A 17991-nucleotide genomic window follows, 5' to 3' on the forward strand; every position below is an offset into this window, starting at 1 on the left:
AAACCAGTCAAGATAAATGATCGTGTTACATACTATACCCGAAGACTAACAAAATAACATTATCACATTTGAGAATCAAATTATTTACATTGTACGGCAGTTTGATCTAAATGAATTGACGTAGGATCATTATTCTGTGCACCCTAAACAGACACCCTGGTGGGCACAATCCACCCAGACATCTTTAACCCAATTTTATCTATTCCTCAATTTTTAAAGTTGTTGTTGTTCAGTATGAAAGCAAAAGCCTGCATTTTTGAGTCGTGGACGGGATGCAGGAGATGTTGGGGGAGTTATGGAAAGTTCAGCACTGTTTAAGTAACTGAATAAAGTTTATTTTTAGTTTAGTTTAAAATCAGGTATAGGTAGCTAGCTAAAAGTATTGCCTTTTTGTTTATATTTTTCCAGCGCCTTTGCTGAGAATATAACGGTCACATGAATAAGACAAATATTTTCTCGTGAGATAATTGAGTTCAATCCATATCAGATGAAATTTGCTTCCAGAGAAAAAGAACAATGTTGGAAAAAGACATCTTCACTATTCAACAACATCGATAACCGTAGAGTAGATGGAAATATCACATTGACAAGCGTTTGCCAAATTATTTGAAAGAATATGACAAGAAAATTGTTGACAAATATAGTAACAGTCAGCACTTCATTGAAAGAGCGGAATTTTAGTCAACGACCATTGGGTTAGCGCCCCACTGTTGTGCCGACTAAGCTATCGTTCCGATTCTAAGACGAGTTTGCAATGCCTGATCTCTCACTACAGTTGGTGGTTGGAGCCTACGAGGACAAGCCTTTTATTCCACCAGTCACGCCCCCCTACCAAGCCACGTGTTTCGATACGTTAAAGTAACTTCCATCTGTCACAAATCGAGAAATCGAAATAACCTTCTTTTACTTGGACCAGAGTAATTAAAAACCGCTTGTGAAATGATTCTTGCAAATTTCATAAAAATCCCATATTTTCTTGAGAGCGTTATTTTTTCAATTTCAACATGGCGTGACGCAGCAGAGAGCAACGTAAAATACGCGTACGATTGTTGACAAGTATGAGATTTTAAAATAAATCGAGAAAGACGAAAGCTTTCCAATGCATTTTATTTTTTTTGCCAAGAATCTTTAATAAAAACTTAATAAGTCGTACTTTTTAAAAAATTCCCAGCTATCAAGACTTCGGATAGTTCAAAAGTCTAACTTTTCGAGTTTGTTCGCAGACAGACAACGAGTAACGACATGACAATTATTTTGTCATATTAGCTGCAAGTTCGCGGAAAAATCCAATCCATTTTCCCCGTACCCACTCCCGACTACAAAAAAACGACCATTATATCATATAGAATGGGAAATATCCTGAAGGTATATATTTTCCGCGTCAACATTTCCTGCATTATGACCTAAAGTAGTTGAATGGCTATCCGAAATGAATCTATTAACTGCCATTTTAAACAGCAAAAATAAGCCTATTTATATAGATATTAGTCGTTAGCTCGTGCAAGTATCCACGTGTTTGTGTCTAACAATGTCCTACATATTTCCTACATCGATATTTTTAGCATTCTTGTCCTCATGTTAGCACGGAGTAATAAAATTACTTTGCATGGTGTCCGGAGTATAGTAGCGGTGCAACCATTTTGCGCAGAGAGAGAGACAAGGCTATTAAGATACAGGTTAGTTTTTAACCCGCATGTGTTTTAAATTCCACGAAGTTCCGCCAAATCTCAACAAAATGATAAAAATATGTTGTATTTTCTATTTGGTGTGGCGAAGTACAACTTTTTTCTTGCGCGCACACACACACAAACAGAATTTGGGGTGGTGTACTTACCATATCACAAGAAGTCAAAATTTGCTGAAATATTCCGAAGCTTTCCTTCGTCATGTAACTCTGTTATACACTCGCATTCTGATTAATCAACTTTTGCTTACTTTTATAGGCCTTACGTTTTAAGGGTGGGCTTTCCCTTAGTGAATCGTCAGATTTAAAACGACATCTCAATTTCATATAGTCAATTTATATTTCCTTATATTAACATTTTATCATTCAAGCAATATATATGTAAAAAACACATAATATGTAAAGAAAACAACAAAATTAAAATAAGCATAATTTTTACAGATTTTACAATACACTTACTTTGTTATTCCTTGTTTTCAACAAAAAAACCATCAGCTCATTACTCGTATATGTGAAAAAAATATTCTCTATGCCTGCTTCTCAAAAAATCACAACAAAAAACAAGAAACGTCAGCTCATTATTCATATGGGCAATCGTCGTTTATTAGCAGCCGTATATTTCCAGTCGCAAGCACGCATAATTTTGCCACTCTTGCGGGTATATTCGAACGTAACGCGCCTCGAATACATTTATAAACTTGTACTTTCTGATTGTATTACCGTCCCAATTTCCGTCAAAGACCTAAAAGAAACAGTTACATCGAAGTGATTAACGTGGAGTTTATTGATTTTACTTTTGCGGTCATTAAATCATGACGTCATTACTGACTAGCGTAAACTAAAGCAGTATAAAAATGGCGGAAGAGAAGTGTTCTGTGCAGCTAGCAGTATTTCAATGCTTACAGTAAGTCATTTTTGCATATTTCAAATTTATATTTCAGGCCAGGAGACTATAATGTTAACAAAACAAAAGAAAAACATAATTACAACTCCTGCATACCTGTGCTATCGCTCGGTTGGCGTATTCCGAATGGAAAATCCATGATGTCCCTGTTTTAGAGTACGCCAGTTTAAAGCTCTTCACAAAACTTAGTGGATTTGTGTTTGTTCCTAAAGTAATGAAACATTGTTCATTCGAAGGAATAATGAAAATTTTGAGCACAAAAGAAAAAGGTGTGTAAACAAGAGAAGGAATTATTACATGAAAGATACAAGATAAAAGTGCTGTATATACCTTGAATATCGAATTCGGATATTTCTTTCACAGATCTTAAGTCTAAGTTTAAAAACGGTTTTTTGTCCTGGAGTCCAGCGCACCATCCATTCCCACCACCAATGCGAGCTCTGTGTGCCTGGAAATTTCTGAAAAAGGTAAAAATATATTATGCGCATTTGTATCGCCTTTGAAAATAACATAAAGGCCATGATTAATATCAAGATAACGCAATAGTTTTTACATCTACTCCTTCAAATTGAAGTCATTACTTACGGAAGTTGTGAAGAGGCGTAACTGGGTGAACCACGTACTACAGGCTTTGGTACACATTCTAAGAAGTAAGAATCTATTGTTATAGTCTTTTTACGCAGGGCAGTTTTAAAAATAGTGTTTAAGTAATATATATGTGAAAATAAATGTAAATAAATTATAAAACTGAACAAGTTTTACTTTCAGTAGCGACTTCGCATGTTTTCACCTTTCTCTTAGTAGTCACAGTGCATTGTCCGCAACTTTTTCGGCATCCTTTTTTCATGACTGCTGTTGTACACTGTTGAGGTACTTTCGCCCATCTTTCGCAGTCAATTCTTTTGTCTTGACACGCTAAATTTAAAATTACACATTTCGTTTATTAATAATGTTTCACATATACTTTCTCCGTACAGTTATTTCAAGTTTTCTTTTAAAATGTATTTTAATAGCTTTAATATAAACCTTTCAGAAATTCCCTTGTACGTGGAATGAATGAAGTGTCCAATAGTGTCTAGGCTGGTTGTTTTGGAGTTTTTATTATTAACATTCTTGCATTGAACACACCTATTGCTCTAATTGCAATAAAGGTGAAGAATAAATAAACATGAAACCTCGTCACATTGGGACAGTGTACATATTTCCAGATTTTTTTCCTTCCTTTAGTAAAACACACATTGTGATATTTTTTGTAATATCAGAGAAGATATTTTAATAAATTATGGAAACTCTTTAAATCATTTGGCCATTATATTTCACAAGGATATGTACTGCCCATGATGATGCCAGCAATTCTTAAATTTATCAGTGAGCTTGGAAGAAGTAAGGCAGCTCGTTGAAAAATCGGGTATGCCAACTGAAATCCGGAAAAGATTGGCAGCGCTTTTCTTATCTTCAACAAGATTAAAAAATTATAACAACGAAACTAAAATGAACTTACAACTGCATGAAGAGCAACAATTGGGCATCATATAATCTGGATTTTTGGTGCATTCACCGTTCTTAAACCAATTTTGGCACAAAGCATGTTTATCAACACAACTAGCTTTGTCTGTTATCACTGTTTGCCAGTATGTGATGCATTTTGCACAGTCGCATCCTAAAAGACGAGAATATTTGATAAAGTCATTTTTTTAAAGAGCTTACTCTTTCTCACCATATTTATACAAACTATTTTCTGCATTTCCCAAACTTTTGCTATCCAGCAAGTTAAGGTCAATCATCACTTTAGAAAGTGATTCTTATTTTTAGGTTTACAGGCCTGTGAATATAAGAACAAGGTTAAAATATTGTTATTCAATCCATACTGTCTCTTAAAGGCTACCAAAATTATTTCAATGGTATCTCGCTATATGTTGACAAATTTCTATAAACAAGGGAAGTTGAGTAAGCATACATTATTTCTTATATACAACATTAAGGATAGTAAGTTTGTTTTACTTTAGCAGTAGAATCGCCATATCTCAAATATCTCGTACTTATCGCTTTCCCATAAACACGTACCTTTCATCAACACCACCAACATAGAAGCAAATGCAAGAGATCGAAGTCTCATTTTCTTAAACTAAAGTTGCTAACCTCCAAAGTTGATGTTGAAATTAAGCCAGACTGTCATTAAGCTTTTCAAATTAAAACTACTTCACTTGTCAAAACCATTTTATCGGATTTATATTGTTTTTATAACAGTGTACTTTTGTTTGTTTTTCACCGCGGGTATCTTACAATCCAAAACTTTATTTTAAGTAGATACAAAAACATCGAAAAGAAAAATATTAAGAAAGAAAACTGTGAGTATTTTTCTAAAAGTAGAAATATTTTCTACTGACGTTGACTAAGACGTGCAATATTTTAAAATAAAGAGTTTTATTCATTATCCATCTTTCAACTCCTCACTAAAAATTGAATTATGGTCAAAAGTTTTCAAAATCGTATTGCAATTAAGTAACACGCTGGAACAGTTAATTTACATTGATCTTTGTTTAAAAGCAAGGCTCGTGTGATAAAATAAGTAACTGTAGAAATAATGCCAATAAAAGAGAACTTTCTGAAGTTTTAATAAGTTAAATTTAGGTATATGCTAATTTAGCTGTACTGAATTCAAAAATGAGAGAAAAGTTCATGAACCAAAAGTTTCTAAAATATAAAATTCAAAAGGTGTCCATTGACGTTCTTTTAGGTCACGCATGACAAATCTTTCAGTGGGCATTCATATTAATCAAATATAAATAATACTATGTTGATGAAACTTGACACAAATTTTAACTCGTACTTTACATTGTGTCGTTAGATTTGCTTGCGTCATCAGAAATAAAAATCTTTCCTAAACTTATTTTCGGGTCAATATAACAATATTTATATTTTACATTATAAACAAATAAATATTTTTAAATCTTGTTAATAAATAATAAATGTGCCGTCCAATTTTTTTATTTTTTCCTTTTATGGCATTTCTTTGTGTTTTCTCATAGCCTTTACCGGATTCGCTTTATTTGTAAGGGTGTACAGAAGAACTAAAATGCGTTTTTTATTATAACTGAAAGCGTAATAAAGAGTTAATGTTGTTTATCCGCATGTGTTTTTGCCTACATTTTTTCCCACCTTCAAAAGCTGTGAAATCCGTCGTATATATTTCTTGTCAACTCATCAATTTCAAGTACTCTTCCGCTAAGTAACTTAAGATGGTGATGGAACAGCGCACCATGCAACCAATCTTTTAATACAATTTTTTACTTTTATTTTCATAAAAATAGTTCCTAATTTCAAATTCAGTCATGGCGCGACGGAGATTTTAAAACAAACTGGTAATTCAGATAAACGCAGGGAAAGACAACTCCTTAAATAGTTAAAAAACTTACAGCGATAACGTTGGAACAAAGCAATGCTGTACATACTTCTTTTGTGGAAGATTGTTCTTCTTTCTTTTGCCACATATTTCTCAGTTCCTAGTAATAATTTAAAATGTGACCTGAACCGTGGTGACGTTAAAATGTTGGTAAATACAGTTTTAGGTACAAATTGGCCCATTACTTAAAAAGGAAGAAATTGACAAAATTAACACCAAAGCATGTTGGATATGATGGTGAAATTAAAACGTTGATTTTTTTCCACCTTATTACCGTTTTAGGCCGTGATGTTGACAGTATGCATTCTCGTTTTTTCCCTCACATTTTTTGTTAGGGGGTAAATATGTTGAGATTAATTTAGACCAAAATGATTTTAATTATTTAAAGCTAGTCCAAACTAGCCTTTATTGTTTGTCGGGATATATGACCCAACGTTGTACGCTCTACACATAAAGGTAATGAGTTAGCAAATCTCTAAAAAGAATGGTGCTTATGAATGGGCTGATGTCGAAAACATACAATGATATAAATCAGTTTAACCAGACTTTTAAGGTCTAAATGATGTCAAGAGAAGGTTAACAAATTTCGAAAGAGAGATTTGTACATAGACTTAGTAAATTTATTAACTTAGTAAAGCCATTGCCTGGCATTTATAATTTCAAGGCTAAATAAAAAAGGGGTTAGCTACGTCAGTTACTTCATCCCTGCGCATATTACTCGGGAACAAACTGAAACCAACAACTGTAAAAATCAAGTATTTACAGGAAGTAAATAATTAAAAAAAAATGTTTTGCATAAGATCGGAGTTGTTACCGACGTGATTTATATGATTGTCACAGAAGATAAATAAAAAGATTAACCCTTTTTTCAAAAGAGTTTCAAAGTAATAAAGTGTTTTTTAAATTACCATTTTGTATAAAACTTCGTAGAAAAAGCTTCATCTGTTCAAAGATTTTTAGTAATCTGCAATTAGGCATGGATTTAACTCCATCCAGCGGTGGAAAAAAAAAGGTCCCTGGCATACTTCTGTTGGTAATACGTAAAGATAGATGACTATTATCATTTCGAAAAAAGGTCGAAAAATTTCACAGGGACAAGCTCATTTTTTAAGGTTGTAATTCTTTTTTTGTTTCAAATAACCACATTATACTTGCAAAAATAATTAGACGTTAATCATATTTTCTTTTGGGCACAGACGACTTTCGAAATTTCACATTTTCACATTTTATCCTTCTTTCTCGAAATTAAATTCTCACATAATTAACAGGGCACCGATTTGCAAAATTAAATTTTTGTGACCAAGTTTTGGAAAAAATGTACTTGGTAAGAAAACAATTGGTGGTATTGATAAGTCCATTGGTTTCCATATAATCAAAGAATTCGGGTGTGATCAACCTATCTTCTTGTCGCCTTGGTTGAATGTGACACAGAAAATACATCAACTGTGAGTATAAAAATTTGTCGATTAATTGCTTTCTGTTTTTCTCTTTTCGAAATAAAAACATTTATTTTTAGTTTATGCTTAGGACAGCAAATTAAGACTCCCTACGTTTTTTCGGATGTCCTAGATTAGATAAAAAAATGACCTGGATGTTTATATGTTTGATCTATGTTTTGATTTGATTTTTCTATGTTTATATTCTGAACCTATTAAAATTTGGTTTTCTCTATAATAATAGCCGTCGTCTGTCTGTCTCTGCGCGGACCCCATTCTGAATTAGAAAATGATGTTACGGAAACACGAATATCAAATGCGATATATTTTTATCCACTTTGTTGCGACGGGCGGCTCCGTACAACAAATTTTCAACTGTTTTTTCACAGTCATTTTAAATTTTTTCATATGTTCATGTTCTAAAAAAAAGTTTCTTTCGCAGAAATGACAAAGATTTAGCGAAGATATTGCTGATTTACATATTTATGGAAAAAGTTCGTTAGAAGATAAAACGCAACAACAAAAATTTAATTTAAATTCAATTCTGCTGAATTTCTAAACTTAAAACAAAAAATAGTAAAAGAAAGATATATTTTTTATAAACCTTTATTATATTTTGACACATTGAGAGAGTCTCTTAATTCCTCCAGTTCACACTAGACGCTATTAGCATTAGCTAGCACTAACTAGCGCGAACTATGGCTACAATAATTTGAAGCGTTCACGCTACTGGCCATAAAATTAGCGCTGCTAAATTGCTTATTTGCAAATAAGCTTGAAGGAAGAAACCCAAAAGTATGAGTAGTTGTGTACTTCACTTAGTATAAGAAGCACGACTTTTTTATAAATTCTATAAAATAATTAAAACTTGGTGACAAATGCCCTTTCTTTCTTGTCACTATTTTAAAAACAACGACAACATAAATTGACTTTCGTTATTCCAAATCCAGATAAAGTATTTAATAATATACTTCTTAGCAAATTATATTAAATTACAAACCAATAGAAAGTTTAGGACTTGCAAAATAAGAATATCAAACTAAAAAAAAGATATTTTTCTGATACCTGCTGACGACAGCAACACTTTCAATTCGATATTTCATGTTTTATGTTTTATGTTAATTCTAAGCACGTGATATTCAAGTCTGATAAGGTCATTTATGTATGTTTAAAAATTTAGATTTTGTTTTCTTTGTAGTACCCACAAACATAACCAACTGTTCTTGCAACCAAACTAGGGATATTTTCATGGATTATTGACATGACAAACACGCCCCTAACACCAGTACGAACAGCAACCAAGTTGTTGTTTTACCTCACACCACGTTTCACTATCTCACATGGAAGTATGGATCTCATTTTAAGATCCTGAAGCAATAATGAGGAAGTGTAAAAGTTATCAAAGTATATATACAAAAGTTGATAGGTAGCACCTCTTTTTAACAGATCGAAAATCATATGCTTTTAATTGCTGTTAATCTTGATAATGGTATACCTCAAATGATTGTATAGTTGGAAAAATTCTTCTTCCAGAACTTTCTTTACAACTTTAGCTAATGAAAGCCTTCCATTCTGCTGTGCTATTTTGTTTATGTTGTTTTTGCAATCAGAAAATACTATGTACAAGTTCATATATGCACCTAATATACATCAGAGCAATACTACACACTCTATCACTCAAATGTTATTATCGTTAACGACGACATGAAAACAAAGTTTCCACCACTTCTTTATTTGGACGTAAAAAAGGTGAAGTTCAGTATTTTTCAAAAATTTAATTGCTACGACAGCTAATTTAAATTGTTGGTAGCGACGAAAATATGCATTCTTATGCACAAAACTATCAAAACGATGCATTTTGCAGGTCTTATAGCAATAGACCTTTCTTGAATTTCCTAATTATGCCAAGCGCAATTAAAGAGGTCTATACTAAGAATGATTCTTATTCCTAAGCTCCTTAGTAAAACGTAGAACAAATTACCTAATTTCGTATATATTTCTGCTCGTTAAGTGCCTCAATTCCTAGCTGAAACTCACGGTCAAACCCTTTATATAAATGAGCTTTCAAAGAATAGCCTCGTTTTCATAATAAATATTTTCTTCAAATCTAAATAAAATCCAGAAGAATATTATATTGTTCTAAAAACATTTTCGTCATGATAATTTAATATTCTCCCTGAATATCCTTATTTGAAGTGCATGACGGATGACGTCATAATTATTATAATTTATACAATTCGGGAAAGGTGTATTATTAAGCATAAAAATGGGGAAAACAATGTTTCAATTCTAACATTAAGTGTTTTTCATTATAGACGGTCCACAAACAAGATGGTAGCTGAAAATATAAAGAAGGTTCGACAAATACCAACATAAACAAAACAGGTAAGGTGTATAACAATAAATCTTCAGCTTTCTAATTTTTTTTTTTCTTGCTGTATTTTTCTATATTTATTTTTTTGCTCTATTTTTTATTATGACTAACTTTATACAGCAACTGCGATTATTTATTTATTTTACTTTTTTAACATTTTAATTGTTATATTCTAGTGAAGTTTGTTTGTTTTCATCTCTTTCGCTGTACTTATTTATGTAAAAATACTCAGACTGAAGATGACATTTGAATATGACATTTGAATTATAATCCTGTTTTTATGGGGAAAATTGCTGAAGTACGAAGTACAATTAAATGTTACCACTTTGATGTGTCATCTTAGGACTTTTGATATTTGAACAGCACGTAAACATATCAAAATTTTACAAAATAATTCCAAGTCCATTAGTTCCCATGGCCATTTCAATGATGAGGATATACAAATTATAGTTTTTTTTAAATTAAAAGTGCTATGACTGTCAAAATTGGAATGATATGTTTTCGAATCCCTTTAGTAATAGCCGTATTTCGTCTGTCTGTTTGTGCGTAAAAGACGTGTCCTGTGACGAAAACACGAAATGCGATATATAAAGGACGGACGGACGGACGCAAAAAGCAAGATGCACACAATGAGGTATTAGAAGGATGGGCGAACCCATGGATTTTTCCACGAGCAACAAAATTTTTCAGTTTTCATTATAAGTTTTGAGTTGCTGTTATCAAAGACTGCCATGAATTTTATTTGACAACATAATATATTATAAGATACTCGGTAAAAAAACATTAAAAAGCTTGGGGTCTAATACTTTATCCAGTCCAGTGGAATTGGTAATGCTCTAAAATCACGATGCTGGAATATTCCCTAAATTACCGCGGTAAAAAAGGCTAACCACATGCACAAAGTCTACTGCGTAAATGAGGAGATTACATGTTCTCTTTTATAAGAAATTGAAATTTCAAAGTGAGGCTTGAGGATGCTTATAAAAAGTATTTTTTTAGGCTCAAAATATGCGTAAGTTATGCTTAATGGCAAAAAGATTTATTGGAATATGATTATGAAAAATACATGATATGGCTTAAACTATGGTCAGTTAAAAAAAATATTGCACTTGAATTTTTAACGTTATTAGTTACAACTTAAATCTGACTACGTCCTGGTTAATTCAGACAAAAGGAAAAACTGCTTACGAAAAAAAAAAACTTTACAACATTTTCTTATGTTTCACATAATGCTTAGCATTTGTTTGAAAATGACCAAGTTTAAGCCTACGGATACTTATGAATGTCATGCTTATAAAAAACCATGTAACACCTCCTTGAAATACTTCTTCCGGTAAATTATAAAATTTTGTTTCTATATTTCGGGAAAGGTAAGGTAATATAAAATATATCCGCGAATGCTACAACAACAAAAAATGTTTATAAATATTGTCAATTGTTGCTGTTAATTACAAGCTCGTGAGCTTGTATTAATACGCAAATGTGTCCTACAAGAATGGAAATTTTTGGCTCTCTGACCACCGACAAATAGGGAGTAGTCGTGTGTTCGAATCTCATCTTGGTAACTATTTTTACTTTTTTTCTTTTTTTTTTTTTACTATCTCGCCTGCGAGGATAGGTTTCCAACTCGTAACTATGTCCGAAATGGTCAATTGCAACGTCACAGATTTAAACTTCGTACCTAAACCCTGTAAGTATTTGGAAGTCATCTAAATGACGTTTCAGTCCAAAAATGGTATTTCTTTTCGACAAAATTTGGCACGGTTAACAAAAAAAATGCAAAACATGATGGTAACATCAAATCTTTGATTTTTTGTCACGTAAATGCCGTTTAAGCTCATAAACGTTTTAATCGCGCGACTTTCAACCATGAATGATAGGCTGTATTTTTTTTAGCAGAAATTGTAGAATTGGGTCGCATTGTCGATGTTTCATAGCTGTGCATTTTTAAAGCCGAAATAGTTTAAGCAGCGCCTGCATCTTGTTTATTTTTTAAAAAGATAAGTGTTCAAAAGCTTTATTTAACTAAATCGTAAAGTAAAGGTGTTTCCACCAAAGTCTGGAAAGTAGTCCGTGAAAAACACAAAGTTTGCTGTTTTGTGACAGTTCTAGTAATATACTATTTTTAAATGCAGCTATTTTTCGATATTATTTTTTTTTTATTTTGCTTTTTCTTACTGAGTGAGTTTCTTATACTCCGTTTGCTTTTTTTTTACTGAATTACTGAATTTCGCAAATTATAGGTGGGGCTTGGGGTCTTTCTCTTCCTGTCAGTCAGTTTACCAAGACTGACCTAACGAAAATTGAAATTTCGAGGAATTTTTCGTTCAAAAAGATCTCACAAATCAAATTTGAAAAATAACTGCGTAGTGCATAACAAATATTATTGCCTATCTGAATAGCAAAATATGTCGTGTCTAACTTCGTAACAGAAATTATAATTTGATAGACAGTTTTTTGTAAACTTTATTCGCGAGGTTGTTTGCGTATATCATACGTCTTGTTTCATCTAATTCAAAAGCAACCGTGCGAAGTTTGTTACACCGATTTAGAGAATTCGGTGCTTTGAAATATGTCTTTCTAATCAAATTTTAATTCTGGTGTGTTTTTTTTCTGTTGTTGTGTATATAAACAAACAAGGTGTTAACCAAATCAAACACTGTCAAACACTGTCATCAGCTGTTAACGCCAATACAATGTTAACTGTGAACTTTCCCTATAAAAATCAAAGCAATTAAATTTAGATCAGTCAAGTAATGTTGACAAGAGTGAAAAACGGTATGTTTTATAAGCTTGTAACTCAAATTTTGACTTTACTTTTCATGTTGACAGTTATTTTAGTTTGTTTTGGAATCTTTTGAAAGTATAAGTCGCCTCGTGTTTTTAGATGGCTGTAGAACTCTTCACTGTGGTTTGCATGCTTCTTGTAACTTTTTCAAGTAAGGAATATTATGTTCCGTATATTATGTTTGCATTAGAACTTTTGCAAGATGGAGTTAGAATTAGTTAAGTTTAGTTGCTGCCCTTTCTTATAAACCCGCTTGCTGACATAAACAGAGTGTTTTTTCATGCTGCAGAAATCCTCTACTCAAACATTAAAAATCTTCTCAGTGATGGACGGGTAGGTATTTTGGATGTATGGGTGTGTGTATATGGGGGACGGGTGGACGGGTAAGTATTTTGGATGAGTGGGTGTGTATGTATTGGGGAAGGGGATGGACGGGTAAGTATTTTGGATGCGTGGGTGTGTGTGCATGGGGAAGGGGGTGGACGGGTAAGTATTTTGGATGAGTGGGTGTGTATGTATTGGGGAAGGGGATGGACGGGTAAGTATTTTGGATGCGTGGGTGTGTGTGCATGGGGAAGGGGGTGGACGGGTAAGTATTTTGGCTGAGTGGGGGTGAGTAGTGGGAGGAGGGATAAGAAAGGGCACGCAGTTTTGCATTCCCCTAAGGAGAATTATTTCCTTTTTTTCTTAACATGCAAACTTATTTAATTTGTACTTTATATTTACCTGTTCAGGTGTAACATCAGAAAACTGTTACAATGAATGGCAACCCGTATCGGTCTTTCCGAGCCAATGCACAAACAAGCACGAAAAATGTGAAATGTGGGCAAGTGCTGGCGAATGTGACAATACACCGAAGTATATGTACGCGAACTGTTGTGCAGCTTGCAGCCGTGAGTGCTATATGCATTTGTTGTGGAACAATATTAATAAACAAAAATAATCAGAAAAATAACTTTTTCTTTAGCTTGCCGCAATTTACGTAAAAGCTGTCCTCGACCAAACCAATGTGCACAAAGTGATTATATGAAACGAAACTGCGCCAGGAATTGTGGGTATTGTAAAGTGACTACAAAGAAATTGATGAAAAAATGCTACCCTGAAGGTAATTTCATTCTTTTGCATGCTATGGAACACTTTTTCCGCCCAAAAAAAGTAATCTCAGGGCACAGTTTTCTGCGCAGAGCTATGAAAGTTGTAATTAAATGATTACTTGTTAATATTAAGTCTTGTTTTTTTTATTTTTTTTATTCTTCTTTTTTCATCCTCTTCTTCATTCTTTTTGCTTCCAAAATTCTTATCTTTCAACTTAGTTTCGAATTTTGTTTTTTAATATTTAATTGAGTGATGAATTTTGAGTAATATTTTTTTATTATTATTTTTTTCATTATTTTTTTTTATCTAATATGGCTATTATTAAAGAGATAACAATAAAATAGATTTTATTGTTATCTCTTTAATTATAGCCATATTCCGTCTTTCTGTTCGTGCGTCTGTTTGTCTGTCTGTTACGGAAACACGAAATTCGATATATAAAGGACGAGCAACCCGTGGATCTTTCCACGGGTTAACGGTTAGTTTATATTATAATACCCGTATACGTCTGTCTGTGACGCAAAATGGTAACTGCAGTAGCGAGACTAAGGACGGACCAACCCGTGGGTTAATTCACGTGTCACCGACTAGTAATTTACTAAAACTTGTAAAACAACCTGAATCACAATGTCGAACGTTATTTTCAGGGTACACATGTTCTGATTTCTGGGACTATGTTCCCATTAGCCGCAGTTCTTGTCAGGATGAACATGTCAATTGCGAAGCATGGGCAAAGGCTGGTGAATGCGATAATAATCCTTCCTACATGTATAACTCCTGTTGTTTATCATGCAATCGTAAGTTTCAGTTATTATTATTAGTATTAATATTTATACAGGATATTCATTTCCGAATAATTCTGCTGTACTAACGTGTCCTGTTAAAAACAATAAAATATATATGGTGTTAAAAATTAGTAATAGTAAAAGAATCGTTAAAAGTGGACTAAAGGTTAAGATAAAAAAATAAAACATAGGTAGCACACAAAAGGGCATCGAAAACCAAACCAAAAAAAGAAAAAAAGAAGCAAAAGAAGGTTGAAAATGATTGTGAAAAATTAGTAAAGATACTTTTGGATACTTTTGGAACTCTTATTCTTCATTTACTGCAAAATGTTTTAGTTTTCAGGTAACCAAAAGCTTTACCAATACTAGCCTTAACTACGTATTTATTTTTCTTTGACAATCAGCTGCTTACTGCTACTTCTGATCAACTATTCCAGCATATGAAATTAACCTGGTTTATAAGTATAATAAAATAAATCAATGAATTAATTCATGCAATATACTTTTTCTGAACTTCATGAATTATAAAAATTATGACGTCATCCAAAATTTTATAATGGTTCTATGCTCTATATTCAGATAGAATATCAAATTATCATGAGAAAGTTTTTAGGGCAATATAATATTCTGGTTGGATTTTATTTTTATAATTTGAAATTATTTTGAAAACCAGGCTATTCTTAGAAAGCTCGGCTATATGACCGTAACTTTCAGGTCGCGCTTGAGGCACTTAACGAACAGAAATATTTACGGAATTAGGTGTTTTGTTCTACTTTTTGATAAGGAAAGTAAGGATGAGAATCATTTATAGCATCGATCTCTTTAATTTAGTTCAGCATATTTAGGAAATTCGGGAAAGGCCTATTGCGTGGTTAGAGACTTTCCACTTCAGTAACTTTGCTTGTTCTTTTTTTTTCATAGCTTGCCAAAATAAAGGCAAAAGATGTCCACGTTCACCAAACCAATGCGCAAGAAATGCATACATGGAAAAGAATTGCGCAAAGAATTGTGGCTTTTGCAAATTTTCCAAAATGAAGAAAGAACGACGATGTTATGACGAATTCACAAATGGTCAGTATATATTTAAAAATATACAACAACGTATTTACTACTGCTCCTGACTACCATGCTGTTCACTTGATAGGTTGCAAATCATTGTTCCCTGGCTCTGTTATAACGGTTTCATCGCAAATGAGGTCAGATTTTTACCTATAACCTTTTTTAAAATAAACATAGAACTTAAAAACGCATTCATCGAAAGTTTAGTGTATTTTACCTGTGAAAGATTTTTTGTTTCCTGTCCTATCTTAGATACTTTGAAGCCAACAAAGTTATGAAAGGTGGATGGTGTGCCAGTAAGCGTGACAAGAATCAATTTTTACAAATTGATTTGGGATCAGAGAAAAGTGTCAACAAATTAAGCATGCAAGGTGGGTAATCAATTACCCAGTCATAATTTTTTGTCGAATTTGAGTCTAAAAATAGCTAAGTTGGTTATTATAGTTTTATGTCATTATAGGAATTACCACAAATCCTGCTAATTTTGTCAAGAGTTTTAAGTTGGCTTATTTCAGCTTTGGTAGATGGAATTTCCACTCAGAGTACGCAGATTCTACAAATGCTCAGGTGAGTGTTGTTTTCAGTGAATGCCAATTCATATCCTCTAGCAGACGCGATAGATATTTTATTATTAGTATTACAGACTATAAGATATCTTTTGAAATACGCGGGAGAAATTCTGTAAAATAAAAAGTACGAAATAACTCACAAGTCAGTAAATTGAAAAATATTTTCGTGAAATAACTGTGAACTGATTTGTAATTAAATATGAAGTAACACATAAAAAGAACACATGCATAACTATGTTATCTTTTTTCAACTTCGACGCGATAATACTAATATACTAGGATACTTTACTTTTCAGGTTTTCACAGGCAACAAGGATTCAAATACTCCAATGAAACACGAGTTCATGATTCCAATCCGTTCGAGATATGTGCGAATATACCCACAACAATGGCAAAACAACATTTGCATGAGATTGCAATTGTATTCGTGCTAGTTGTAATTTCTAAACAAACTTCAGAAACCAGTTCATGAAAAATATGTGTAAATAAATGATTGAAAAGTGTACTTTAATCGCGATTGCGACAATCTCTTTTTATTTTCCCAGTTTAGAATAAATAGATACCTCTTGGGTATAAACTTATTTCTGTAATTTTTAGTTGTGTGTATTTAGTGAAACGAACATTTGAAACCAAATGAGCATCCAGCTTTTAAAAAGCTTAATTGTAATGCCTATCCTGGGATACCTGAGACATCTGCTTGGTAACTTTTTTGTGTAACTGGAATGTGTTAATGTTACAGCAAAAATGACTTTAATTACTTGATATTTTAAGTTCCGTTTGTTTCGTTAACACAACTAGCATTACTGGGCCTGTACTTCTTAAAAACATTGTAATGCCTGGTTAAACTAATTTGAATTCTGCTTTACACTTAAAATACAATTTTTATGTTTCGTTCTATCTAATTCTCTCTTTACAAATTTAATTTAATTTCTTACTTTTATTTTAAAGAAATTATTTGTCGAAAATTATCACATAGATAGTGTTGAGAATAATTGATTACTAGCATGTAGTTGCAACCAAGTGCTGTCCTGACTGACATTTCCACAATTGAGCAACTATAGCAAAGCTCATCGTACACAAACACAACCGTCTTTATGTATTATACAGAAAGGTCTGGTCAGATCCCACCTTTGAATTAATTTAAGCTTATTCCAAACACAATAATATGTTTTAAAAAACAATATTACCCATAATTTTGTGCGGCGGAAAAGATTTTCGTGCATACCAATACAACAACCTTGAAATTAGAAACCTTTTGTTAATCTCACCGCGAGATCTAACATAACCGCAATTATTGCACCCTAACGCCCAGACGTCATTTCTATTTACGCGCCGGTTCGACTTTGTTGTTATCATTCATTTGGGGCGCAATTCATTTCATCCCTAGAGCTTCTTTTTGTCTTTCTGATATGCGTGCCAGCGCGAAGAAAGGAGTTCAGGGATTGCTCAGTGAAAGTTAAATTTGATTCGCTCCCCAATTTCGTGAGTTGACAGGTTAATTTTGTTAACACCAAAATTGTAATAACTTGAGTATAAAAAGGGTAAATAAAAGGTTTTCTGGGGTTCTTTTAGAACAATGTAAAGGAATTAGCAAAAAAAGAAAATAACAAATTTTGATCAAATATTGAGCAAATATTATATTTTATGGCAAACTGTTTAGTTAAAAACTTGTGCACGTGCTATAAAATTTAAGTCTAAGTACTTTTAAGGTCAGTATTAACAACTATCAACCGAACATTTTCATAATCCGTTCCCAACGGTTTCGTGTGGGTATCAAAGCACATTTTTTTTCGACCAACTGAGTTACTGACACTGCAGATGTCATTGCCTTCACTTCTTGTTCGATCACAAGAAGTGTTTTCAGCATATGTACCTTTGTCAAAATTTACATTTT

The 17991-nt window shown here is 32.7% G+C and overlaps 2 protein-coding genes across 3 annotated transcripts; one reads left to right on the plus strand and one right to left on the minus strand.

The window, feature by feature from the left end:
• Window positions 1-1924: 1924 nt before the first annotated feature.
• Window positions 1925-4800, minus strand: LOC130635631 (lactadherin-like). The gene is made up of 7 exons (XM_057445019.1): window positions 4653-4800; window positions 4090-4248; window positions 3351-3503; window positions 3174-3231; window positions 2919-3046; window positions 2685-2794; window positions 1925-2426 (listed from the first exon to the last, which is right to left on the minus strand). The coding sequence occupies exons 1-7, from the start codon at window positions 4702-4704 to the stop codon at window positions 2289-2291; spliced, it is 798 nt and encodes a 265-aa protein (XP_057301002.1). The 5' UTR covers window positions 4705-4800; the 3' UTR covers window positions 1925-2288.
• Window positions 4801-9705: 4905 nt separating this feature from the next.
• Window positions 9706-16614, plus strand: LOC130635630 (EGF-like repeat and discoidin I-like domain-containing protein 3). Of its 2 annotated transcripts, XM_057445018.1 has the most exons (11): window positions 9706-9812; window positions 12546-12579; window positions 12689-12740; window positions 13324-13482; window positions 13557-13694; window positions 14332-14481; window positions 15391-15540; window positions 15614-15665; window positions 15781-15899; window positions 15989-16095; window positions 16394-16614. In XM_057445018.1, exons 3-11 carry the CDS (start codon window positions 12689-12691, stop codon window positions 16529-16531), a joined length of 1065 nt encoding a protein of 354 aa, XP_057301001.1. In that variant the 5' UTR covers window positions 9706-9812; window positions 12546-12579; the 3' UTR covers window positions 16532-16614. The 2 variants fall into 2 exon arrangements, with proteins under 2 accessions (XP_057301001.1, XP_057301000.1); XM_057445017.1 differs by lacking the exon at window positions 9706-9812 and having other exon boundaries at window positions 12531-12579.
• Window positions 16615-17991: the final 1377 nt, after the last annotated feature.

The sequence above is a fragment of the Hydractinia symbiolongicarpus genome, chromosome 3, assembly GCF_029227915.1.
Source record: "Hydractinia symbiolongicarpus strain clone_291-10 chromosome 3, HSymV2.1, whole genome shotgun sequence".
Lineage (NCBI taxonomy): Eukaryota > Metazoa > Cnidaria > Hydrozoa > Anthoathecata > Hydractiniidae > Hydractinia > Hydractinia symbiolongicarpus.

Bases quoted from the DNA above. Each gene is read 5' to 3' on its own strand.
- LOC130635631 (XM_057445019.1), bottom strand. From the start codon at position 4,704: ATGAGACTTCGATCTCTTGCATTTGCTTCTATGTTGGTGGTGTTGATG. The intron at 3,047-3,173 runs GTAAGTAATGAC...TACCTTTTTCAG, and splicing joins TACGCCTCTTCACAACTTCC to AAATTTCCAGGCACACAGAG. The intron at 2,427-2,684 runs GTATGCAGGAGT...TGTTTCTTTTAG, and splicing joins CCAACCGAGCGATAGCACAG to GTCTTTGACGGAAATTGGGA.
- LOC130635630 (XM_057445018.1), top strand. From the start codon at position 12,689: ATGGCTGTAGAACTCTTCACTGTGGTTTGCATGCTTCTTGTAACTTTT. The intron at 13,695-14,331 runs GTAATTTCATTC...CGTTATTTTCAG, and splicing joins GAAAAAATGCTACCCTGAAG to GGTACACATGTTCTGATTTC. The intron at 14,482-15,390 runs GTAAGTTTCAGT...TTTTTTTCATAG, and splicing joins CTGTTGTTTATCATGCAATC to CTTGCCAAAATAAAGGCAAA.